This window comes from Magallana gigas, chromosome 1, assembly GCF_963853765.1.
Source record: "Magallana gigas chromosome 1, xbMagGiga1.1, whole genome shotgun sequence".
Lineage (NCBI taxonomy): Eukaryota > Metazoa > Mollusca > Bivalvia > Ostreida > Ostreidae > Magallana > Magallana gigas.
This window is the reverse complement of record NC_088853.1, coordinates 9117437-9145193: the sequence shown is the minus strand read 5'-3', so window position 1 is coordinate 9145193 and position 27757 is coordinate 9117437. Positions and strand designations below refer to the sequence as shown.

The following is a 27757-nucleotide window of genomic DNA, read 5'->3' as shown; positions in this document are numbered from 1 at the left end:
TCTCTCTCTCTCTCTCTCTCTCTCTCTCTCTCTCTCTCTCTCTCTCTCTCTCTCTCTGATTTTCAATATTTGCTTTTTTAATTAATTATTTACTCATTGATTTATTTATTTTGCTCTGCTAAGTTTTGTTAATGAGTATACCACCCTTTCCACACATCCACGGCACTTGAAAAAACGATGCTATGTTCCTGTATTCACCGGTCAGGTGAATGAATGTGGTTTCACTTAAGACATACAATAAACTAAGTGCAGAATTAGATCTAATGATAAGCGTATAAGACTGTTAAGACATAACTTCAATGTAGGGTGATGTAACGTTACGCGCGGCTTTGTTATCAAGGACGAGATTAGACATGTTATTTATATAATACAAACCGGACCCGGGAACTAAAATATTTAACTATAAAGAACGATAACTCTGGTCGCTTCGATAGCAAAAAACCCGACTTCTTCAATCTTCGTTTGATGTTAACACACACATGGGACCAAAATATGTAAGTGAGAAAGTACATGTTTTTGAGAATTCGTGAATATTATTTCAATTCGTGAATTTTCAGTCACAATGCAACATGCCAGTGTGCGGAATGTCTAAAAAAGATGTTTGCATGGTTAGCTCGAATTTTCTCGGCGACAGTGCCACATGTTAGTTTATTCTTTATAAGCTGTTATCACTGTAAATGGCTATGTGTTTACATCCATACCAGGTCAGGACGCGTTAGAGTTAGAGTGGTATCCACTGTGCTATTCTTTTCTCATATGTTTTTTAATAGAATTATGTGTTGCCTAAATGTTTACAATTAGGGAGTGTTGATACATTATTTTTTCCAGGAAGCTGTCATTACCTACGCTTACCTACGTTCTTAATGAATGCAGGACAAAATGCATGCAAAAAAATTTACTGTTTTGGTACTGGACCAGTTGTTGGCTAAGATTTGTGGGTTATGTATTTTTTTGCAATGTTGCTGCACCTTCATATTCCACATAAATCACAAAGGAAACCATTTTATTGTTTAAATAAATTAAAATACATATCACAATATGTTTCACAGAGTTTCTGAAAACCTGAAAATTCTATCAGTCATTTGGACTGATGACTTAGCATGTTCTGCCAGTCCAGAGCAAATTTAATCAGTCTGAATAAAACTGTTGCATGTATTAGTGTTAGTTGTTGTTTGGTGTTATGTAATTACTAGACAAAATATAAAGAGCTTTCAATGATTGCAAAAAAACTCCAAAATATATAATAATTTAAAGAGTTAATTTCTGTTATGATTTTAAATAATTAACTCCAAAATATGTATTTGTTCTGTTTCCATTGATGACTCTTTTACAATTTCTTTTATTCATTTTTAATTCTACTCCATGTCAGACAGACATATGAGTAGTGTTTGTGCTACAAACTCACAATTTTTAGCCGCTGTGCTGGACCGGGTAATTTTCATTAAATCTAAACAAACATTTCATGATCATATACAATCGAAAATTTATGGAATCAAAAATGATTGAGAGTTGATTAATGAGAAAGCCATGATTGACCAAAGGTTCTCTATTTTACTAACAAGTCATGCCATTAACCTCGCTACATTTCAATCATTCCCTGCCGTTCTTGTTTGTTTCATCTATCTTCATACTTTTTTTTATATTCTTAATCAGGACTCGAATAGATTTTAGCCTCAACAAACAGAATAGTGATTGACCGCAACCATGACATGATGCTATATCAGTGCTCAAAAGCAATGTAAATTAAACACCCCCTAAAGCGTTTTAGAGATTAATAAAGACTAAAAGACAAAACAGTGCTTGGAAACAGAAAATTTCTGGATTGTGAAAGTGGAACTTACCGGTCATACGGACCGATAATGTATCAAATGTTAACGGACATTCCGAATTTCTATCAGTTTTGTTGGTAGGACCGATAGTTTTCGGAAACTCTGGTTTCATGATTCGACCTTTGGGGCAAGCGAAGCTTATGATTGAATATGTATATATTATATCATTATAATAAATAAATTAAAAAGTAATATATACTATATTGTCCAGAACCAATAGAATAAATTAAAAAAAAAATGGAAAACCTTAATACCAAGATCACTTTCATACTTTGTATTAACAGGAATTACTGGTAACGTAATGAATGCGGAGGAAAGTCATCTATTCACCAGAAAACCAACCAACGCCAGGGACTAACCCCATAACAAGGATGACCAAATTGAAGCTGTGTCTCCGCCTGCTGTGGCACAGGAAGCTCACCTTGTGTGTCTGTGGGGCCATATTGTTTATACTGCTCAACTGGTACATGCAGAGGTAACCGTAAGGGGCCAACTATAAACATTGATTATATTTATCAATGTAAGATTAAATGAAATATTCAAACTTAGGTATTACTGTAACCAATTTGATATGCACTAATGGAAAATAATAGTTGAATTAAATCAATTCTTCAATAATTATTCTTTTTTTTGGAAAAAGTCTCTGGCACTATATTTTGTCTTTATGTTTAGTTGAGGAAGCAAACTGAATAACATGTCATTATGGCTGTTCTTAATATGTTACATATCCCTGACTAAGAGTGTATAAAATGGCTTCAAAACGACAATTCACAAATATTTTATGCAAATAGACATCAGTATGAATATAACGATAAGCAGTGAATGGCTATTTTTGATTGTAGTTGGTCCTATAACACACCAAGCGTTGCAGGTAAATTATCATACTAGTGGGCTAATGCATGATACTGGTATCAAATCTGCATGAACCGCTCGGTGTGTTATAAATCCGACGACATCGAAAAAGAAGCATTCTGAATTAATCATGTAAATTCCATTTTCCATATCGCACTCTGTATCAGCCCTCGACCAATATCAGCCCTCGGGACTTTGGGCCTCGGGCTGATATTGGTGTCTCGTGCAGATACAGAGTATACAATGGAAAAGGGCATGACTGTATTATTCTCTATACATTCAGCATGTATATACCAGTAATAATGCTGTATTTTCAACTTTGACTCTATGAGATCCATTAGTAACTGATAGAAAAATAAATCAACAGAATAAACTAGAACAAGCTTCCATCACTCTGTTAATTTTCCCCTATGTAATATTATTTTCTATTTTTTAGTGAGTCTTTCCTGATAGAAGAATTTAAATTCCCAGTGCCACCAACGAAGACGTCACCCCAAGAAAAGGGAAAGTTCTCCCCAGAAGGTATTTACATGTATATTGTATGTGGAATCATTACTTTAAATAGTCTAGAATTTGTTGTGGCTGGTTTTCACGGTATGTGTGGGTATCTCAACAAAAATGAAATTTGAAAGAGTTTTCTGACTGACACCAAAGATCAACGCATTCATGAAATTACGTCTCAACAAAGAAGCAAAAAATTCACAATCCATAAATTTTAAATACTCCACAGTATGTGGAATTTTTTATTGACAATGAATTCATCCTGTGTGATTATGTCAGTTATTGTGTTACATCACAGGGGCATCGTATCCACTTTACACTCTATGCCATATAATAAATAACACACAAGGGAAGAATCGAAAGTAGGACACGATTTGTAAACAATGTCAAAAAACAACTTGTTTGACAAAAGTTACGCAAAAGTTGTGTATTATTTATAAATATGTCATAGAATGTAGAGCGGATACGATGCCCCTGTGGTTACATACTAAACTTTCCATATAGTGAACAAAATTAAGATGTTCATGTATGATAAAAATTCATGTTTTGAAAAAATTGCAATAATTGTACCAAAAATTTATAAATAAAGTTATGTAGTAGTGGATTCATATTGCATTTTTCAAAAGACATTATTATGAAGTTTGAGTTCTTTTACAGAATTCTTTTAAAGAAATTGTATTTATTTTGGTTGAATCCAAGATTAATTATAAAAAGAACTTAGTCAATGAGCATCTATATGTTAAAAAAGGACCATATATTCGAGAGATTTTGTTGAGTATTGAATGTTTATTTTGTAGATATAGAAGTCATGAGGAAGAAATCTTTATCCAAGCAGGAATCCCAGGTCTATGTGAACTACATGGCCGACAACTTTGTCATTAATTTCACAGTGATTCAGAACAGTGCCAGAACATGTATCAAGAAATTCTCCATTTATAACGCCGGCCAACGCAACATCCCCAGCTTCCTCTGGGCCATCTATTTCTATGACAACGGCAAGGTCGGACACAACAGCTTCCCCTACCCCCGGGGCTTGCCGGTCGATAACTCAGAACTTCTGATTTTTCACGAGGCAGGATACCTCTATCGTCTTAGTCCCACGGAAAAGTTTTCTCCGTACATTAATTCTCGGGACACCATCGAGGTGCCATACGAGTCCTATGGTCCTCACGTTTCCCGCCATTATAGTTTCCCGAACTGGTTCGTGTCGTGTGACATCTGCTCCCCTCGCATACTAAAGAGTACCGCTGGAGAGGACCTGAGCTTTGTGGAGACGTTCAGTAAGCCCCAGCAGTTGAAGCGAAACTCCAGGGACTTATATAGGGCTTTTACAGCAAAAGACAGGTTCTCAAGGTATTTCATTTTAATACTTTTCTAATTTTAATACCCCCCAAAAGTAATGTATAGACTAGTTTCTCAGGCCAACAATTTTGAAGTTTTATTGGAAGGTACATCTTTTGATATTGAAATATATCTAAATTTTACCAACAAAAAAAAAATGAGTTATTCCCCTTTTCTTGTGCAATTTATAATTTTATTTCTGCCTTTTGAGAGCTTAACTTGTTTACTCATATGTATGTGTGATTTGAAAATATTTGATATACAATATTCGCCATATTCATGATATTGTTGCCAATTTTGAAAGAGTTTAATGACAAACTGTTTTAACTGCTAGAAACATGAAACTGAATCTTTCGCATTGTCCCTGTAATAATAGATTATCAGTTTACTTCTTTCAAACATCATTTCTCAATGGAGCCAATAGAAAACATTGATACATGTATGTCAGAGTTTTTGAGATATGAAGTTTGAAATACAAAGACTGTTGTTGAGATGTCTAACTCTATAAAACATATTCATGGTTAATTAAATTAATAATATAAATTATATATTATTATACAGAATTAATATAAAATTCACAATCGGATAAAAATAGACATCTAAAAATGGTAGGATCGGGGCATTTTTGTAGGTAAGGTCGGGTTACCCTAAACACACACCTTTTTTTTTTAGGCCTTACCGTGTAAGACTAGTTAATTAATATAAATTAGGCATGCAAAAAAGTGAACTTCAAATTCATCTATCAGTTGATCAGAATTTAGATTTAGGTAGAATAGTTAGTTTATATAAATGATATATGGTAACAAGTTGAATTTCGAATTGATATATCAGTTGGACAGAATTTAAGCTTAGACTGTAAACCAATTATTGATTCCAGAAATTCAGCAGCAGCCAAAACCCCTAAACCATCCGTGCACTCTGTGATCCCCACCCCCCTGAGGGTAGATGCTGGGGGAGAGGAATCTCTTGTAGTGACCCCCTCAGACTGGGTGGTCAGTGCCAAGGACTTTGTGGAGGAAGCATCTCTTCTTGCAGGTAAACACCTCCTGTTACAGATTACTCAGACAAATACTGTAAACGTTTAACATTTGGCGTGTACGATATTTGGCGAAAAATAGTTTTTAATAAGTTGGCGTGGATATGAAATAGCGTATTTCTGAATGTGTCTATTCTTATACATATATGCATGACTTTTAGCGATGTACTTGATTTAGCAGAAGCTGCAATCCCCCAAAAACGCTAAATAGAATACACAGCCAAATGTAATACGTTTACAGTATGTTGTTAATGTGAACATGTAGTTCTGTTGGAGCAGGTGATTCAGAAGTTTGAAAATATTTGGGATCAAATCCTGCTGTGAGCACTTGATACTTTGTATTGTGTACATGGACAAAGCCCTTTCTCTGCAATGTGTCAGTTCATTCAGTCCACTTTTGATTTGCATTAGCAAATGCTGGCATACAATCCAGAGCAAGTTCAAAGAAAAGGTGTATATGGGCTATTGTAAATGTATGAGTTTCATGATCAGACAGAATAGAACTTATAAGTAAAAAATTAAAAAGGGGTATTTTTGTTGATTTTTTTATTACAATACATGTACATGTAATATGAACAATCTACTGAACAGAAAATTTAATCAGTGATTAATCATAATACATGGAAAAGATAAAGTGAAATGCATATTATTATAGTTTTAAAAGCTCATGTATAAAAGAACATGTATTTTTTTTTTTTTAGAAAAACTTCACCTAAAGACAGCAAAGTCTGCAACATCAAAAGTCATCACTTTTAGTCAAGGAAAAGTGACCCTTCCCAAGAACTCCAGTCTCTCCATCTCTGAAGCATACCACATTTACATCAATCCAAGCAAGAATACCATTGAAGTTACGGCCAACGAAGCATCGGGGGCGTTCTACGCCGTGCAGACACTTCTCTCTCTCACGAAGAAAGACGGGTCAGACACCAGTAAGGAGAAGGGTCACAGATTTCCCGGGATGAACATCACGGATGCCCCCCGCTTTGAGTACCGGGGACTGATGTTAGATGTGAGCCGTAACTTTGTACAGAAGGCGACGGTTCTGAAACTGTTGGATCTTATGGCGACGTACAAGGTCAATAAGTTTCACTTCCACCTGACAGATGACGACGCGTGGAGGCTGGAAATCCCAGAATTCCCTGAGTTGACAAAGGTACATAGCACTCATTAGTATTGAAGTACAGAGTACTCTATACAGGGAATTATTTTTATTGTCTCCCTTTTCGCCCTCGTTGTCAGAGGGCAAATTTAAGACTGGGCGAACTCTATATTACAAATAAGATCTTTGTTAACACAACTGCATCTGGGCGATTTCAAGACAGGGTGACACTGTTTGCAAGTGTAAAAGGGCGAAAATTACACTGGGCGAAAATAACCCTGAATACAGTATAAATATATCCCAGAATTCTCTAAGGTGACAGCTACACAGCATATAGTATTGTTGAAAGTTTATTTATAGCTTATAGAAAAGTTTCGTGTATTGCCTCTGTGATAAATCCCAGAATTCCCCTGAGTTGACACAGGTACTGAAGAGTATACTGTAGGGGTATGTTAACTGCCTTAGGTGCTAGAGATTTAGCAGAGTGACACAGGTAAAAACTTATTGTATGGTACACACAGTATATGTTTGACTTGTTAATAAAAATTATAAAAGGGAGGTTTTCTCCATTATTCTTGTTTGGACTTTTCATTTGAAATGAGAAAAATAAAAAAAAATGTTTAATTTGAAATTATAGTGTCAGTTTGCATGCATTTTTTAATTGAAAGAAAATGGTCATCATTACTCTCTTCTTATATTAAAATTACCTAGTTACATCATATATTCTTATTTACTCATTTGTTAGGAATTATGTCTAAAACACAAGGGATGTGACTGACAATTTCTTTACGTCAGATTAATTGCTGCAGTATTTTCTAATTATCTAATGAATCATTCAATCTTTCCCAGTATGCCTCCAATCGCTGTCTGGATCCATCCCATGAAGTCTGTCTTCCACCTTCGCTAGGATCTGGCCCCTTTGTCAACACATCCGGATCTGGATTCTACACTGTCAGCGACTACAAAGAAATCTTGAGGTATGCAAATTCCAGACACATAGAGGTCATTCCAGAAATAGACGTTCCAGGCCATGCCAGATCCGCTATCCAGGCAATGGAACTGAGATATAGGAGAACTAAAAACCCCATGTATAGGCTGATAGATCCAGATGACAGATCCAGATATCTCTCTGCTCAATCTTATACGGATGATGCGGTCAATCCATGTGTTGATGGAACATACCAATTCTTCAAAGTCATTCTACGTAACCTTCAGGAATTACACAAGGACATTCAACCTTTGACCTTTTACATGTTGGGTGGTGACGAAGTTGCAGGTGGGGCTTGGGAAAAATCCCCGGCGTGTGCGGACTTGAAGCAGAAACACGAGTTAAGGGATTATCATGATTTGAAGAAGTTTTTCTTTAAGAGGATGATGGAGGAACTGAGACAGGAGGACTTGACCTTTGGATTATGGGGAGATGCTGTGTTGGATAAGTCACTGAATCCGAATCCTCTGGAGGAAGGCATGAAGGGGTGAGTTATGTAGACGCAGGGCTCTTCATTGTCTAAATTTGGGGCTGTTGAAAGGCCCCTTCTCAATTTAAAATAATTATATTCCAACTTTGTTATCTCAAACTAGATGGGACGGTTTAAAAACTTCGAGATATTCAAGTTTTTGAGATATTGAGGGTAAAAAAAACTTAAAAAACAAGTTGTTGGGACTTACAAATCACTTGGACATATGCATTGTATTCAAGTGATCAAGATATCAAAGTTAAACTGTATATACTATTGTTTCCAAATTAATTTATTCAGTTTTCCAAAAAACCTTTCTCCTCAAAATTGAGACCACATGAATTGTATGTATATAAAAGACAACTAAATTAAGGGGAGTAGTTCTGGGTCATCATGAATCTCTGAATCAAAACTCTCCAGGGGAAAACATGAAGGGATTTTAAGTAGACATTGTCCATGTAAGTCATATTTGTGACACCTGGATGGCTTATTATTTGCTAAAGTAAAGGAAGAGGTGGTTTTAGTTTTTGTTATGTCTATTTGCTGTCCAAGTGTTTAAGTTAATCCAGACACTGTGTCTTATTAAATAAACTTTAACTGTTTCATAACTAAAAATCTACATTTTCAACTTTAAATTTGTATTCTCTGAACTATCTGAACGATTTATTTTCTCTGAACAGAAAGGTCTATACATACAGTTGGTCCAACGTCTGGGAGTGGAAGAGAGGCTCACTGGCTTACAAACTTGCTAATGCTGGCTACAAAGTAAGTACATGTAACTTAAACCTGGCTAATGCAGCATTGATACATACTGTAGCATCTTATTGTGTTCATTTGTCTAACTTATGGTGGATTCAGATCAAGGATTGAAACATTTTTTTATTGAACTTTCCCATATTCACATACCAGAGTTTAAGTATTGCACATAAACATAGATATGTTGTTGCAATGTATGCATAGTATTTGTTTGATACATTGTAGGATTGAAAATTTTATCAAAAGCTGGATACAGATTTCACATATACATAAACCTGGTTAATGATAGCTGTAAAGGATGCTTCTGTACTTAAAACATGCTGCCCCTTATAAGTCTTGGTTTGTCAAATGGTTTGGAGGGTTAACCTCAAACCCAGTTAACAAGAATCATTTTAACAAGACCCTCAACTTTTGTTAGAATGTAGCTATTTCTTGCATCAAAACAGGTTAAAAAAGAAACTGGTTTTGAATGAAATAGGCACTGGATGCTTAGTCTTAGCTTAAAAATCAGAGAAATCTTGTTGATTTCAAAGAGCCATGGCTGAGTGCCCAGAAGGCTTGGGGCAAATTACATTGCTACATTGAAGTAATAATACATTACATAATCATTACTTCATGAATTAGGGCATTAAATTACCATAACCATTACTTAATTTTGTTGAATTAACACATGACATTAGCATTACCTGATTAAAGTAATGCCATTACCATTAGTTTGTGAAAAAGTTTTTAAAATGTAGAGCTAAATAAAGGGGCATATTTCTAACTGGGTTTACTCTCTATGTCCACTCAGGGTTTACTTTGGGTTTACTCTGGGTCCACTCTAGCAAACTCGAAGTAAACCCAGAGTAAACCCAGAAAGTAAACCCAGGGTTTAGTTGGGGTTTACTTTCTGTTAGGTTGGGTCTGATAGGTACTGTACTTTTAGTCAGATGTAAGTAAGATACATTTAAGATTGTCATGATATGATTTCAGTATTCTCTTTTGTCTCAAATTTTACGTGTTGTGAATGGTAAGCAGTCAGATTTAGCTCTGAGGATCTTAAGTAATCTTACCCTCACATGGTGTAGTCTTACCGTCACATGGTGTAATCTTAATGTCACATGTCACATGGTGTAGTCTTACCGTCACATGGTGTAATCTTAGTGTCACATGCTGTAATCCTACCCTCACATGGTGTAATCTTACCCTCACATGGTGTTATCTTACCATCACATGGTGTAATCTTACCCTCACATGGTGGAGTCTTACCGTTACATGGTGTAATCTTACCCTCACATAATGTAATCTTACCCTCACATAGTGTAGTCTAACCCTCACATGGTGTAATCTTACCGTCACATGGTGTAATCCTACCCTCACATGGTGTAATCTTACCCTCACATGGTGTTATCTTACCATCACATGGTGTAATCTTACCCTCACATGGTGGAGTCTTACCGTTACATGGTGTAATCTTACCCTCACATAATGTAATCTTACCCTCACATAGTGTAGTCTTACCCTCACATGGTGTAATCTTACTGTCACATGGTGTAATCCTACCCTCACATGGTGTAATCTTACCCTCACATGGTGTAATCTTACTGTCACATGGTGTAATCTTACCCTCACATGGTGTAATCTTACCCTCACATGGTGTTATCTTACTGTCACATGGTGTAGTCTTACCCTCACATGGTGTAATCTTAATGTCACATGTCACATGGTGTAGTCTTACCGTCACATGGTGTAATCTTAGTGTCACATGCTGTAATCTTACCCTCACATGGTGTAATCTTACCCTCACATGGTGTAATCTTACTGTCACATGGTGTAATCTTACCCTCACATGGTGTAATCTTACCCTCACATGGTGTAATCTTACCCTCACATGGTGTAATCTTACTGTCACATGGTGTAGTTTTACCCTCACATGGTGTAATCTTACCCTCACATGGTGTTATCTTACCGTCACATGGTGTAGTCTTACCGTCACTTGGTGTAATCCCGTAATCTTACCCTCACATGGTGAAATCTTACCGTCACATGGTGTAGTCTTACCGTCACATGGTGTAATCCCGTAATCTTACCCTCACATGGTGTAATCTTACCCTCACATGGTGTAGTCTTACCCTCACATGATGTTATCTTACCCTCACATTGTGTAATCTTACCCTCACATGGTGTAATCTTACCCTCACATGGTGTAATCTTACCATCACATGCTGTAATCTTACCCTCACATGGTGTAGTCTTACCCTCACATTGTGTAATCTTACCCTCACATGGTGTAGTCTTACCCTTACATTGTGTAATCTTACCCTCACATGCTGTTATCTTACCCTCACATTGTGTAATCTTACCCTCACATGCTGTAATCTTACCCTCACATTGTGTAATCTTACCCTCACATGGTGTAGTCTTACCCTCACATTGTGTAATCTTACCCTCACATGGTGTAGTCTTACCCTTACATTGTGTAATCTTACCCTCACATTGTGTAATCTAACCCTCACATTGTGTAATCTTACCCTCACATGCTGTAATCTTACCCTCACATGGTGTAATCTTACCCTCACATGGTGTAGTCTTACCCTCACATTGTGTAATCTTACCCTCACATGGTGTAGTCTTACCCTTACATTGTGTAATCTTACCCTCACATTGTGTAATCTTACCCTCACATGGTGTAATCTTACCCTCACATGGTGTAATCTTACCCTCACATGCTGTAATCTTACCCTCACATGGTGTAATCTTACCCTCACATTGTGTAATCTTACCCTCACATGGTGTAGTCTTACCCTTACATTGTGTAATCTTACCCTCACATTGTGTAATCTTACCCTCACATGCTGTAATCCTACCCTCACATTGTGTAATCTTACCCTCACATGGTGTAGTCTTACCCTTACATTGTGTAATCTTACCCTCACATTGTGTAATCCTACCCTCACATTGTGTAATCTTACCCTCACATGGTGTAGTCTTACCCTCACATTGTGTAATCTTACCCTCACATGGTGTAATCTTACCCTCACATTGTGTAATCTTACCCTCACATGGTGTAATCTTACCCTCACATGCTGTAATCTTACCCTCACATTGTGTAATCTTACCCTCACATGGTGTAGTCTTACCCTCACATGGTGTAGTCTTACCCTCACATGATGTTATCTTACCCTCACATGGTGTAATCCTGTAATCTTACCCTCACATGGTGAAATCTTACTGTCACATGGTGTAGTCTTACCCTCACATGGTGTAATCTTACCATCACATGGTGTAGTCTTACCCTCACATTGTGTAATCTTACCCTCACATGCTGTAATCTTACCCTCACATGCTGTAATCTTACCCTCACATTGTGTAATCTTACCCTCACATGGTGTAATCTTACCCTCACATGGTGTAGTCTTACCCTCACATTGTGTAATCTTACCCTCACATTGTGTAGTCTTACCCTCACATGCTGTAATCTTACCCTCACATGGTGTAGTCTTACCGTCACATGGTGTAATCTTACTGTCACATGGTGTAATCTTACCCTCACATGGTGTAATCTTACCCTCACATGGTGTAATCTTACCCTCACATGGTGTAATCTTACCCTCACATTGTGTAGTCTTACCCTCACATGCTGTAATCTTACCCTCACATGGTGTAGTCTTACCGTCACATGGTGTAATCTTACTGTCACATGGTGTAATCTTACCCTCACATGGTGTAATCTTACCCTCACATGGTGTAATCTTACCCTCACATGGTGTAATCTTACCCTCACATTGTGTAATCTTACCCTCACATGGTGTAATCTTACCCTCACATTGTGTAATCTTACTGTCACATGGTGTAATCTTACCCTCACATGGTGTAATCTTACCCTCACATTGTGTAATCTTACCCTCACATGGTGTAATCTTACCCTCACATTGTGTAATCTTACCCTCACATTGTGTAATCTTACCCTCACATGCTGTAATCTTACCCTCACATGGTGTAGTCTTACCGTCACATGGTGTAATCTTACCCTCACATTGTGTAATCTTACCCTCACATGGTGTAATCTTACCCTCACATGGTGTAATCTTACCCTCACATGGTGTAATCTTACCCTCACATTGTGTAATCTTACCCTTACATTGTGTAATCTTACCCTCACATGGTGTAGTCTTACCATTACATGGTGTAATCTTTCTAATCTTTATTGCTCATAAAGTTGTCAATGAGATCATTTAATTCAATGTTCATAATTTAATATAGATACAATATAAATAATTACATTTTCCATTTTCCAGGGGATTATGTTCCCTGCGACCTATTACTAATATTGTTATTTTTATACACATTAATTTCTGTCCCCAGGTGGTGATGTCTCCTGCGACTTATTACTTATATTGTTATTTTTATACATATTAATTTTTGTCCCCAGGGGATTATGTCCCCTGCTACCTATTATTAATAATGTTATTTTTATACATATTAATTTCTGTCCCCAGGTGGTGATGTCCCCTGCGACCTACTTTTACTTTGACCAGCCCTATGAGCCGGACTTTGAGGAGCGGGGCCTTTACTGGGCCACACGATGCCTTGATTCTCGCACCGCCTTCAGCTTTGTGCCGGACCACCTGTACTGGAATCGTGGACGGACTCAGGATGGAGGCGAGATGACCGACGAGATACTTTGCACTGGGGGGTGTCCCCCACTCACCCAGCCCCAGAATATACGCGGTCAGTACTCTGTGGTACTTATATTGACACTACAAGCGGTTTTGGTTTTCTTAAATGAAAAGGTTCACAAAAACATTTCTTGTCACAAAAACTTTCTCAAAGCAAACCAGTTTTTTGATACAACTTGTGTATATAAAATTTTATGATCTACACAGGCTGTATTGCAAATCTTTATCATCATGAATAAGTTTATCACTAGTGAATTGCAAATTAAAGTTACAGCTAATAAAAATTTGTTTCAGTATTGTACCTAAATGTATATTAATAATTGGACCTTTGTATACATTGTAGATATTGATATCCGTGATTATATTCAGAGCAAATACTGTGGAATCACATTTTTTGTAGGTGACCAATGTTACATCTTACATGAATTTACATCCCTACGAGCATTATTTTAAACTTGATTAGAATTTTCCTAAATACGCTACCAACAAAATTAAATCCCCACAAAGCAGTAAAACTAACTTAAAAGGTTATACCCACAAACATTGGCCACCATGAATAAAATTGATTCCACAGTAATGGTTTGAATGTGCTGTGATTGCCTGTAAAGTACTTACAGGAATATTATCAGTGGAAACATTATATACATACAAGTTTAATACTCTTATACTTATGTCCACCTGTACCGTACTGACAGGTATCCAGGCCGACCGTATTTATGTACTGTACTGTAACTGTAGGTATCCAGGCGGACCTGTGGACAGAGACCATTAGGACCCCCCAACACCTCCACTACATGCTCTTCCCAAGATTCCTGGCATTCGCCGAGAGGGCGTGGCACAAAGCATCATGGGAAGATCTGACAGACGTGGCCCAGCGGGACAAGGAACAGCAGAAGGACTGGGAGAGATTTGCAGCCATAGTTGGGAAGGAGGAGCTAGAGAGGCTAGAGAGTGAGGGGGTGGAGTATCGACTGGACCCCCCGGGGGCAAGGTAGGGAAGTTAAAGAAAGTCGTCCATGTTTGATCATCAGTCTGTGATTGCTATATCAGCTGTGTATGTAAAAGCAGGCGTTGTCTGGAATATCAGTCACTGTGGTGCATTACAAACAAAATCCCAACAGTGTCTTTTATACGTGTCAAGTACTATTTAACATTTGTGCATTTATATTATTTAAATCCTGAGGGGCTGGGTAATAGGTTTAAAGAAGCTGTCCTTGGGTAAAAATATGGCAATACTTGTGATATCATTGGTACATCACATTCAATATCCCCAACAATTTCTTTATGCATTTCTGTAAATGTTCCTACTCTATTGTTGTGTATTACTGTCATTTTAATACAAGAGGACAGGTACATTAGACTACCATAGGTAGTCTTGAAAAAGCTGTCCATGTTATAAAATCAGGCATTGTTAGTTATATCAGTGGTACATTACATGTAAGGTTCCAACAATCGCTTAGTTCTTTGTAATCATTTAAACAATATATGTATTCTTTTCATTATTATAGCAATAATTTCTGTCTGAATCTGTTGGTCCAGGATTTGATTTTATACAATTATTTCTGTTTTTTTAGTTAAAATTATAAAATATATTGTATTCATTGCTATTTTTGGAGTTAATTCTTTGACAATGATTTAGCTACTCTCAATTGATGAGGCCTTATACAATGTAGGCAAGGTGAATGTTGTATTTTGAGGCTTGGAAATAAAGATGCACAAAAGTTTGATTCATTATTAAATAATTGATGATCTCTTCTTACTTATTTTTTACAGATTCAGTAATTCTATTCTGGAAATAAACACCATATTTCCCGGACTTCCAACAGAATACAGTCTAAACCAAGGTGCATCCTGGGAAAAATACAACCCCAAAATCACAACCAAACTCTCCAATGCCGGCAAAATCCTGGTCCGATCTTCGTAAGTTCAACAAAATTTAGGTTTTGTTTATCAGGAAATCTGATATGATGTTGTAGAACCATAAATGTAAAGTCTCTTTTTAGCCTTTTCAATGAAAGGAAAATTTAAAAATTTGCATCCTCATTTTCCTTTTGTTGCATCTTTATATTTACACAGAGTTCTGTCTTCAGTTATATATTATAATTAAAACTTAAACATACTCAGCATAGTTTTAATTTAGTTTGTTATCATAAAAATAAGATGGAAGCATTCATGAAAAAATCCAGCTATTTAATTTTTAGGTTTATTATTTTTTCCATTCCAAGAAACGTGCATGTATTTTGCGTAAAAAAGATTACCATGTACGTTTGTTTTTAATTTTGTGTTTTTAACAACTGAATTTTTATGGAGTTAGGTCAGAACTATAGTTTTGCCCACAATGGTAACCTAAAATTTCAGTGTAGTTAATACTTATCATCATATAAATAAAATTGTTTGACATTGTAGAAGCTTTCATTTACATGACATTGTATAACACATACCAGGGACTTGTCTTATGCCACACACACATACATGTCCTGCTTAAGGTATCCCACTCCTCAATGTTCTTGTATCGGTACCCTTCTTGTATCAAGAATTTCTTGAGAGGTATATCATTGAAATCTGTAGACAAAACATACCGTATACCGGTACTTGAAAAATACAAAGATAATGGGACGTCAGTGTTCATCCCTCAGAGTTATGGCCAATTTGATTTGACCTTTGTGCACCCAAAATACGACTTCGTGAACAGGATTTTTGGTCAGTATTTTTGATTAGGCAAACTTTTTCCTTGAAGTATCATTTTAATTATGCGCAATGGTAACACTGAATAAAAGGATTAAGACAGAAATTTGTAAGAAGCTGCATAATGTTGTGTAATTATAAAATGATGATCTTTATGTGAGGCTTAAATTAATAAAATCGTATGTATTCAAAATGTAATGAACATCTGCGCAATGAAATCAAAACGTGAGGAGTAGATACCTTAAGACCTTTTAAGGTGGTAGCAGACCCCTTTACATTTTGTGACATACCTCCTATCAAAATAAACAAAAAATCAAGTTTGTTTTATAGATAACTTCTTTCAAAAAATTGTAACCTACATGTAACAGCGTAGTGCAATGGGTAAGAGCATAAATTACAAATCTGTAAGTCATGAGTTTAAATCCCACTCAGGATTTTATACAATGTAATTTTTACCTTTCAAAATTTTTTGGTCAAACATTTTACAATTAGAAATTTTAACTGGTGAAACTATTTTGATTACAATGTACTTTTATCCAATAGGTCTCCCATTCCACCTTTTTAGAAAAGGTACTTGCTCCTTCCCACCTAACCTTACTGAACTTTTATTTACTGCTTTGTAGGTCCTTTGATGGAAAAAGAAAAAGTCGAGTGGTTTCTGTGGAGAATTCCAACTGATTCGCTATGGCTCCTGATGTAGCGTACCAGTGTGTGAACTAAGTGCTATGATCTCATGACTAACAAAGTGTGAGAGGTAGGAATCGTCCAATGTCCGTCTATTTGTGTGAGGGGTAGGAATCGTCTGATATCCGTCTGTTTGTCTACATGCATCAGGGTATCTGTCTTACTTGTAACTGTATAACCATCCCTTAATATTTTGAAGAAGAAACTGTAACATTAGAGGGTCAAATCTGGTGCAAAAAGGTCATGCATGACTTGGGCACCATTTTGTGACCTTAACCAGAGGTAATTTCACAGAAGTCAATATCACATTATTTTTATTGACATAGAAAAGAAAATGAAATGGTAGTTGTCCTTGTTGGACCATCATGTTTAGTTAATTGTATTGATTAAATGAATAAGAAATCATTCTTTGAGTATTATGAGGTGATAATTTCGGTTGGGCTGTGGTCAAATCGAATAAAGCCCAAATGGCTTTATGAGAGATTTGATCACGCCCCAACCGAAATTATCACCTCATGATATTCAAAGAATGATTCTTCATTACTTATATCTATATTATTTCCAATTTGTACACTTTAAAACAACATTTTTAAACCTCTATATTTTCATGTAGCACATGCTATGTATTACTACGTGGTGCAACCAATACCATTTTTGGGTTATGCTAGAAGACACGCCCATTTTGTGTCACTCATCTTTTATGAAGTTTTTGAATTATAGGCTTCAAAATTGATTCTTTATGTTATCACAGGCAAAGAAGTTGAAAATGTAAATATTTGATAATAAGTAAAGTTTATGTCTTTTGATTTGTCATACTCTGATACCCAATGAATTTTGATTTTAGTAGGGAAAACTTTTTTGGCTATTTCTTATTGTGAAGGAAATAATTTTCTAGAATAAAAGAGCAAGAAAATTTACAGAGAAAAATCTCCTGTCTTCAGATGATTGTATATTTGGTATATTCTTGACCTGAGCATGCACGTGCAGAAAACTTCATTCATTCCTTGATATTTGTTATATATTTAATCTATGTATATATATATATATTTTTGGTGTATTTTTTTATACAGTGGGATACTATATTATCATTTATTATAATATTACACGTTCAGATAGTACCATCAGTTAGAGGAGATACAGGAATATTGGTTTAATTAAAAATGTGTCAGATTTTCCCCCATTTTCGCAAATTTTTAGACACGCGGGGAAAAAAAATGGATATTCGGTATAAACAGGTCCGGTTACATAATGAGTAGATCATAAACTATTTTATACTTCGTTCTCTTTAATTTGTAATGTAGATTATCATGAAAAGTAATCCTTTGATCTTTATTTTGATGAATCTTCATTTTGAAAAAAATACTCTAAGACTTAGTCTTTCAAACTCACAAAGTCAGTGAATTAAATCAAAGACACTGTGTACGGGAATGAATATGTCAGAGTCAGTCAGCCATGTTTTACATTGCAAAATACGTTCAAAAGATTTTTCCAGCTGAAAACACCATCAAATTTCCACTTCCACTGCTATGCTTACTTTAAATGTTTTGTGTTTTGGGGTTTTTGTTGGTTTTTTCATCTGTTTGTCTTCTGATATGTTTATTTTTGCAATTTTTATTTTTAATTTGCTTTTTGTTTTTTTATATCCTAGCCATATTCATGTATAGTAATAACCACTTTAGGTTGGTGAGAGTTATGAATATTCATGTATAGTGATAACCATTTTAGGTTGGTTTGAGAGTTATGAATATTCATGTATATTGATAACCATGTTATGTAGATTTGAAAGTTTTGAATATTATTCAATACATATGTTTGATTTGCAGTAAAACTGTATATGAGGGATATTAGTGTTAAATACCGTGTTTGACATGGTAATTATTTATTTTGTTTTGAAAAACTTGAGAAATATGAGCTTGATTCATTTTAATTATATTTTTCTACTGTAAAAGAGAGAGAGAGAGAGAGAGAGAGAGAGAGAGAGAGAGAGAGAGAGAGAGAGAGAGAGAGAGATGTGCAAAATTAAATAATAATGTGTGCAAGTTAGCAAGACTTTAAGTCTTAAAATAAAGATACATACAATGTGTATTATTTATACATGTGAATGAAAAATGTGTACTTTGTGTAAATGAAATAAATGCATAATTTACACGTTAAGTGTATTGTTTTCTTTGCAAAATTTTAGTTTTAGTAAATGTTCGTCAATTGAAGTATTACTGCAGCAAAGTCTATTTGGCAAACATTTCTTCGCTTAAAAAGAGAAGCTTTCCAAATGTTGATGATTTCTTTGATTTTGTTTTACTTGGATTAAAGAATGCTTTTATTAATTGCCATGGAAATCCATAGAACCCTAATATCCTATAAAAGATGGGTGGATGGAAGAATTGTCCTAAAGAAAGGTTGTCCAATAGAAGGATTATCAAATACGAGTGTTGTACATGGAAAGAGATATCCAATACAAGGTTTGTCCAATACATAGGTTGTCCAATAGAAGGATTGATAAATACGAGTGTTGTACATGGAAAGAGATATCCAATACAAGGGTTGTCCAATACATAGGTTGTCCAATAGAAGGATTGATAAATACGAGTGTTGTACATGGAAAGAGATATCCAATACAAGGTTTGTCCAATACATAGGTTGTCCAATACATAGGTTGTCCAATACATAGGTTGTCCAATTAAGGAGATGTCCAATACATAGGTTGTCCAATTAAGGAGATGTCCAATACATAGGTTGTCCAATTAAGGAGATGCCCAATACATAGGTTGTCCAATTAAGGAGATGTCCAATACATAGGTTGTCCAATACAAGTGATGTTCGATAAATGGGTTGTTCAATAGAAATATTGTTTAATACAAGGATTGTTCAATAGAAACATTGTCCAGTACAAGGATTGTCCAATTCAAGGGTGTTCGGTAGAAATATTGTCCAATACAATGGTTGTCCAATAGAAGAAATGCTCAATAAGATAGAGAGCAAAAAATAACTATCTCAAACGCTCAAAAATCAAATTATTTGATAATATTGTATTAAAAATGTAAATTTACACATTATCTATATAATATACACATTTTAACAACATTTATTTGAATTGTTGATCAATCATTTTTAGCAATGCGTTTTATTAGCGATCAGCTCCTTTAAATCAGTTCAAAGGAGATATGTGCCGGTATGTTCATTGAACTTAAAAAGATAAAAGCTGTTTTGTGAACAGCACTAAGATGTCTAGACCAAATTTATCACTTATAGCAGTGTTTCTTGAGTACCACGACGTTCTCAAGAAAACCATTTCTAAAAACAAAAAGTCAATAGTAGGCAGATCTTTATTATTTATATACTTTATAGGGGCAGATAACCACCATCCCAAGTAAAATAAAACAAAGCAGCTTCACAAACTGCATACATGGTATGAACATTGTGTTAAGATAAGCAGGGCTTTACAAGCAATAATATCGTGGATTAACTATAGCATTTCAGCATCATGATGGGTTTTTTTTCTTTAAGAAAACAACATTTGTCCAAAATCAATCTCCCCAAACCACATAAAACGAGACATTTTTCTGTAGATTTCAACACGTGAAATTGATTCACATCGTGTATTAAGTCTATGTTGTAAATTCATCAGAACTTTCAGAATCACATGACTATCAATACGACGTCATCACAATCATTTTCCTCGCGTCATCAACCAAGTAAGTGTTCTTGGAGTACATTGCATCAGGATTTCTATTCCAGAATCATCAAAATCATGTATCGCTGAACACTAGTTTGCCCGTTATAAAATTCCCAAGTGCACTAGGGTCATTTGACCGGAAGTAGTCAGTACATAGGTCTTTATAATATTCAAAGTCCACTTTCTTCTCATTATTCTGCAAATACAATTGAAAAAAAGTCATAAAAATGTTGATACTTTGTAGTTTTCTTAGTGTATACTTCTTCAAAGCTGATATTGCAATTAGAAATACTGTGGAATCATTAAAATTCGTGGGAGCAAATTTTTGTGGATTGCTTAAATTTAACACGTTCGTGAGGACGTAATTTTGTGTATTCTCATTTACCTACAAAAGGAAATATTACTTTATTGCCTTAATTTATTTTAAAATTCGTGGTGGATGTTAATTCGTGGATAAGAGGTACCCACGAATTCAACGAAAATTGAGCCACCACGAAATTTAATGATTCCACAGTATTACGTATTGACTATATCTTGCTTCGATGAACTTGTCTAACATCTACATGGTAATTATATTATTTTTCAATATTTGATAAAACCTTATGAAACCACACAGTAAATCGGGGTTGCAACCTGGTTCCCAAGTAAATTAAAAATACATATGACGTTGATTTGTAAACATGTGTATGTACATCTGTAATATAACTTTGTGAAAACATTTTTAGAAACCTTGAATTCACCATTTGTTCACTATACTATAAATAGCTCAGATATCAATAGATGTATGAACTGACCTGCGATATCAAAACTTTGTGAAAGTTACTTGAAAACGTGGGGTTCTCTGCTGTTTCACTATAAATGCACTATAAATAGTTGTTAAGTTGATTGGCATATGAACTGACCTGTGATATCATCAGGAAGGCGGAGCGTGCATCTCTGGCGGGAACTCCGAAATCTCCAAGTACATACTCAAACTCATCACAGTCCAGATACCCGTCCCCCGTGCGGTCAAAAAGGTCAAACTTGTACCGGATGTACTTCTCTAGCCAGTCCGGAAGTTTCCGTTCGTAGGAGACCTCGTCGGCCTTGCTGGCCTGCTTCAGGCATTGCTCGTTGAATTTTTGCCACATTCGAAGCTAGAGTATGGATTAAAAGTGGATGATTCATTTATGGTCCTGGAGCTAGATAACCAGTAAAACTTATTTGAAATGACGTAGATATTTGATCACGTGACATTACCCACTCCTCCGCTGTGATGAGTCCATCGTTGTTCTCGTCACCTTCGTCCTGTAACTTCCGCCATATGGTCACGAACAGCTCGTGTGTTTGGATGAACTTGTCTGTCCCCGGCTTCCAACCGCTCATTTCACAAATTTTCTACGAACAAGAACAATAGGTATAAAGGCGCCAATGTTTATAGTCTTAATTATAGAATGTTTTCTTTTGCATAACCATGCAGATGGATTGCTCGAAAATTTGAGCAAGTCAGTTGCATAACAATGTGCATTTATGAATAATATTTTTTGTAGAATATTGTATAACGTTAATACTAGTAGTGACGTGTGCTTTGCTTAGATAGAGTGTATATATACTGTTAATAATTCATATGAATTTAAGCAAATAAACAATATAACAAATGATTAGAGTCTAGAAATAACAACATTGTTCATAATCATATTGTAAATAGACAAGACTTATGTTTACATAACTATATGACGCTTAGTCGAACACGTGAACGAGTCAGTTACTCATAAAATTATTAAAAGTTACATAAATATTGTGAAGCAATAATTACCTCTCTAGCCATATCAAAATCCTTCCATTCAAGCTTCCCATCCTTATTCAAATCTGGAAAAGTAATGATGGGTAAAAAGCAAGATAACACTAAATTTAAAAGATGAGCGTACTTGCTTGAAAATAATTCATATAAATATTATACAGTTCATGATCACACATTAATATGCACGTTAATTAAAATACTCGTGATAATATATGTTCTCCGAGAGATGGAACGTGAGCTTTACCAAAGAACACCGTAAATTCGTGGAGAAGTTTCTTTTTCTGGAAGGGAGTCAGTTTTGTGTCGACCAATCCTAACACAGCGCCCATCTTCTTCCCGCGAAATCGTAAAGAGTCCAATACTGGAACATAATAAAAGGGGAAACATCGTAAAGAGTTCAATACTTGAACATAATGAAAGCGGCAAAAAGGTAAATTGTCCAATGCTGGAACATAATACCGGGGGTAAAATCGTAGGAGAACTATTTTAACAGGGTCTTGGACTTTCAGTAGGACGTAATTATTTATTTCTTGTGTCAAATCAAGTAAAGCATGACGCTGTTTTCAAGTGATATATGCACCGATTGCTTATTCTTAGCTCAAAGCCTGATTTCAGAGAGCCATGGCTGAGCGGCCAGCATTGAAATAGACAGACCTACGTCACATTGCAAATTGACACAATTACCCAGAGTGTAAGCTCTTGGAAAAAATGGTTCTAAAGAGTCTCATACTGGAACATAAGAAAAAAGATAAACTCATAAATTGGCTAATACTGCAACATACTTTGTTTCACGTGACTTATGTAAACTAAGTGATCGATCCAGAAATAAAAATTGCGGGAAAGATGGTAGGAAAAGTCCCTTATGATGTAGAAAAAAATGTTAGCAGCAATATGTGAACTGTTAGTCGTGCAGATTGCTTCCCTGCCTGGCTGAATCATCAACACTGCAGCTGTTGCAACGATGTGAAAACTTTGCAATTATTACATACACGCTTCACTGCATGTGTGTTTAAATCATCTTTTCACACAAACCACACCTCCTCTCAGTTTTAACATTGTACACGTATATCCTTCATATTAGATGAAGTACATTCGGTATCTGCCTAAATGACTGTTAATGGTATACTAGTATATGTGTCCATTAAACATAAACATTTTAGCTATAGATAAGATAACAATTATACAAACATACATGTACTTGTAAAATAAGGTGTGACTAATGCATGTATGTACCTATCTCTGATTGTAGAGATGTAGAGATTGCTCGTGACTAGTACATGTATTTATCAATCACTGATTCTATAAAGATAGAGAGTGCTCAGGCTACACACATCATCAGGTGAGTAATGGGGAATAATTGATTTGTAATTTTTAAACGGATGATTTCAGTAGGTAACATATGGCTTTGTTCTCTTTAACTTGATTCAATCATTTTTTTTTTGGGGGGGGGGGGGGGTGGTTAATTTTGCAAGCTGTACCGCTAAATCAAAATTGATAACTTGCATAAGGCGCCCACCAGTGCACACCCCTTTCAGGTGAAAAATGATGGCAATACTCTCTCTCTCTCTCTTAATATTGCCTTTTTTACAGTTAGTTAACCTTACATGATATTGCATGACCTTCCTTTATCCTTATATTTGGTAAAATTGAGCTTGTCAAACAGAGCACAACTTTAACAAGTTTATATAAGTATCGTTACCTATGGTAATACATGGTTTAAGTTGCGAAATAAGATATCTTAAAGGTTTGCATAGACGTATTTCACAATATTACAAAACATTGTTTCATCAGGAAGATTAACAGTTTGAAATCAATTAACATTGTTGTACATGTATTACGTCACATTATACAATTTTACTAAGGTACCTTTAAAAATGCATTCGGTGTTGTCGTAACGTATTACGCAATCACAGACACTTCCCTACGATTAAAGTTAATCCTGTCACCACAAACAATTAATAAACTGTCCACGTGTAATTCCTGACCCTACAAAGAACAGACTGCAGTGGCGTATGGTGCGCGTGCAGTGTCGTCTGCTTCCTCCTTGATAGGGAGAGACCAGCTGTCACAGTGAAAAAGTGTCAAAAAATCAATGCACGCTAGATCTACCGAATTACAATGAACAGATGTACCTAAGTTCAATGAGGTGTCGGTCGCTATAAGATCTTAATTACAATAGGACGAGTTCACGACGACCTAACGATCGGTGGCAGTACAGATATGAAGATGACACGAGATTCAGTCAGTATCTTGTCACTATAATGTCTCTTAGGGTGGTCCGTCTCTCCGTGACGTCCGACAACTCTTGTATTCGAGAAAGTGTGTAGATGTTTATTATATATCATATTTAAGATATAGGTATAAAACCTTAATATGCAACACGTAGAAGGGAAGGGGGTGATCGAAAATCCCCTCCACCCCCACTCCCTAAACAATAAACCCCTATCAATTTCAAATCTTACGCATGCTAGAATTCAAGAATTCTAGTTTATATTTCTAGAGAATATAGGAATTCGGACTTGCATGTGGAACGTGTCACAAAGGTCATGAGGAGCCTCAACAATTCCAACGTATCTCCGATGCTGGAGTCCTTTTGGTTTGGCTACTACATTTTTTTAAACATTACATTCGTTTTGGTATAAACGATTGAAAATAACCGGTAGTGGTAAATTAGGTATGAATCACCAGCCTATATCAAATGATATATTATTACATTACGGTATAACAGCTGTTTATAATCAGTCTACACGAGACTGTAAAAACCCGATCGAACATTTGTGACAATTATACTTAATGACACCTACTTTTGATAACAATGTCGGGAAAACTATTGTCTCGCCTCGAGTACACACACATACACACACAAAATTAGCACCACGTGCAAAGTAGGACCTTAGTGTAAAGTGAGACCTAAGTGTAAAAAAGACTTTAGTGTAAAGTTAGACCTTAGTGTAAAGTAAGACCTTAATGTATAGTAGGACCTTAGTGTAAAGACAGACCTTAGTGTAAAGAAAGACCTTAGTGTATAGTAGGACCTTAGTGTAAAGTAACACCTTAGTAAAAAGTTGGATCTTAGTACTAAATAAGACCTTAGTACAAGGTAATTAAGATCGGTTTGAGAGGCGACTTATAAATCAAAATATTTTACTTGTATGTCTTATGTATTGAACGATTAAAAACACTGGAGTTTTTACTAAGGAATATAATAAACATACAGGAGAGAGTGTTAGAAGTTTTCAGAAGTTTATGTATATGATCCAGACTTGTCTTGATGGGACATTCTTTTTCGGTATCGGTAGTAGTCCGAAAGAGATCCAAAGCTTTACTATTTGAAATCGATGTTTAAATTTGCCAGGAAGGATCTGAACCTTGCTCCTTTTCCAAATCAGTCTCTAGATCTTTCCATGGTGTATAATAAACGCAAATGGCGATCGACTTTTATTTCTTTATCAAATTTTCCATAAAAACGCTTTTACCTAATCTGAAAAACACTCTACGCTTCCATAATCATACATATACACTCTCTCATTTGTCAGATAAGATCATGTGGTTTTTCTACATGTATGAAACAGGAAAACAGAATAATGTATTCTTATATATCAACACATCATCAAATTTGTTTTCCAAACGACAAAGTACATTTAATTCAAATCTAGCTGATAAAATCACAATCCCGGATGACATGTAACAGAGCGTAAACGCACAAAATATATTAATAACATGATAACTTAAGTAAATGATGATGAGAGAGAGAGAAAGAGAGAGAGAGAGAGAGAGAGAGAGAGAGAGAGAGAGAGAGAGAGAGAGACTTACAGTTCCGGAAAATTCCTCCCTGCTTTTGTTCTTCCTGATACTTCTTCTTTCTTACATTCCGAGCAGACTGCGTGTCACTCATTTTAAGAAAATCCCAGCACATGTTTTATTAATTTACATCAGATTATACTCCAGACCACCTGTTAAAAGAATCGATTGGTGTTTCTATTTATGAAACTACATATATCATAGCAAGTATGGACATGGAAATTTATGTTTATTTTATTTAAAAGCAAATGTGGTTTTATTGTCGAATTAATGAACAAACACGGGTTCAGAGAGAGAGAGAGAGAGAGAGAGAGAGAGAGAGAGAGACAGACAGACAGACAGACAGACAGAATGAGACATATCATTGTGCTTTCTAATGGTATTCACTTATACTAGTATACGAATGTATTTTTACTAGACGTTTTGCAGTTATTCATTACATTTTCAGACTATTAAAAAGGCATTTACTTACCAAACGTGTGCACGTACATGTAATTGCTACTCCAAAACAGAAATGGTGTCCCCAACATTGTCAATTACATTTATTTGATACATAATGCTGTTATTCAAGATTCCCTAATGTTTGTTTACATATTCACAGTTTTCGATAGACTGTGTCCTTCAGAATGGAGACCTTTAAATTTGGTCACGGTTCATTTGTAAACTATAGGTGTGCAGTCTGTGTAAACAAACAGTGTACCATGTGTGTGCCTAGCTGAATCACTTTCAATGACAAACAATTACATTAATCAATTTGTTTAGTGCTCTCTCTCTCTCTCTCTCTCTCTCTCTCTCTCTCTCTCTCTCTCTCTCTCTCTCTCTCTCTCTCTCTCTCTCTCTCTCTCGTTTACCAGTAGACTTCTGTTCAATTGTAACTCTTAGACCGGATGACAACCTACTTGTCGATTCCAATTATGCGGTGTGTTCTATCTGGTCAATATAAAAATAGAAAAAAAATTGTTCAAATTTCAAAGCTTATGTATTTGGACTTATTTAACTCAATATTGCTTTAATAGCCAACATGATGATATTTAAGAATTTAAGGTAAATGTGATGTGTTTTGTGGCTGCCATGTATGGTGGTATATTTCTACATGCAAGCTAAATTATGTCAACATGCACGATAACTATCTCAACATGCAAGCTAATTATACATACATGGGAGATAATTATGTTGAGTTTTAATTAAGTTATAAATCTTTTTAATGATTTGGTTTTTATATGGGTAAAATGACTTACTATTACCTGACTCTGACATCATAGATGCACTTGATGCAACATAATTATGACAACATTCTACTTATTTATGTCTACATGCGAGATAATTATGTAAGCATGCAATATATTTATGTTGACATGCGAGTTAATTATGTCGATATGTATGGTGTTCCGATGGGGCCACTTCGACCTTCGCACTTTCGCCTTTAGGTCGAGGTGCGAGAGTGCGAAGTTGCGACGGCGAAAGTGCGAAGGTGCGACGGCGAAGGAGCGAAAGTGCGAAGATGCGACGGCGAAAGTGCGAAGTTGCGAAGGCGAAGAAGCGATACTACTATCGTACCTTCGCCATCGCAACTTCGCACTCTCGCCTTCGCATCTTCGCACT

At 35.7% G+C, this 27757-nt stretch overlaps 2 protein-coding genes across 5 annotated transcripts; one reads left to right on the top strand and one right to left on the bottom strand.

Moving 5' to 3' along the window:
• The first annotated feature begins 388 nt into the window (after positions 1-388).
• LOC105331402 (beta-hexosaminidase) lies at positions 389-19049 on the top strand. Of its 2 annotated transcripts, XM_066082380.1 has the most exons (12): positions 389-494; positions 2114-2304; positions 3118-3203; positions 3980-4535; positions 5401-5558; positions 6261-6712; positions 7508-8133; positions 8796-8880; positions 13353-13584; positions 14271-14523; positions 15306-15452; positions 16841-19049. In XM_066082380.1, the coding sequence occupies exons 2-12, from the start codon at positions 2135-2137 to the stop codon at positions 16893-16895; spliced, it is 2820 nt and encodes a 939-aa protein (XP_065938452.1). In that variant the 5' UTR covers positions 389-494; positions 2114-2134; the 3' UTR covers positions 16896-19049. The 2 variants fall into 2 exon arrangements, with proteins under 2 accessions (XP_065938452.1, XP_065938455.1); XM_066082383.1 differs by lacking the exons at positions 15306-15452; positions 16841-19049 and having other exon boundaries at positions 14228-14440.
• On the bottom strand, positions 18851-26786 carry LOC105331385 (calexcitin-2). 3 transcript variants are annotated; one of them, XM_066082479.1, is made up of 7 exons: positions 26628-26786; positions 26168-26307; positions 22599-22715; positions 22370-22422; positions 21814-21951; positions 21477-21710; positions 18851-20770 (listed from the first exon to the last, which is right to left on the bottom strand). In XM_066082479.1, exons 2-7 carry the CDS (start codon positions 26268-26270, stop codon positions 20648-20650), a joined length of 768 nt encoding a protein of 255 aa, XP_065938551.1. In that variant the 5' UTR covers positions 26271-26307; positions 26628-26786; the 3' UTR covers positions 18851-20647. The 3 variants fall into 3 exon arrangements, with proteins under 3 accessions (XP_065938551.1, XP_065938554.1, XP_065938559.1); XM_066082482.1 differs by having other exon boundaries at positions 26645-26666; XM_066082487.1 differs by lacking the exons at positions 26168-26307; positions 26628-26786 and adding an exon at positions 24221-24413.
• Between the last annotated feature and the right edge of the window lie 971 nt (positions 26787-27757).

Bases quoted from the DNA above. Each gene is read 5' to 3' on its own strand.
- LOC105331385 (XM_066082479.1), bottom strand. From the start codon at position 26,270: ATGTGCTGGGATTTTCTTAAAATGAGTGACACGCAGTCTGCTCGGAAT. The intron at 21,711-21,813 runs GTAATGTCACGT...TCCATACTCTAG, and splicing joins TCATCACAGCGGAGGAGTGG to CTTCGAATGTGGCAAAAATT. The intron at 20,771-21,476 runs GTCAGTTCATAT...TTGTATTTGCAG, and splicing joins CCTTCCTGATGATATCACAG to AATAATGAGAAGAAAGTGGA.
- LOC105331402 (XM_066082380.1), top strand. From the start codon at position 2,135: ATGCGGAGGAAAGTCATCTATTCACCAGAAAACCAACCAACGCCAGGG. The intron at 2,305-3,117 runs GTAACCGTAAGG...TCTATTTTTTAG, and splicing joins CTCAACTGGTACATGCAGAG to TGAGTCTTTCCTGATAGAAG. The intron at 5,559-6,260 runs GTAAACACCTCC...TTTTTTTTTTAG, and splicing joins GGAAGCATCTCTTCTTGCAG to AAAAACTTCACCTAAAGACA.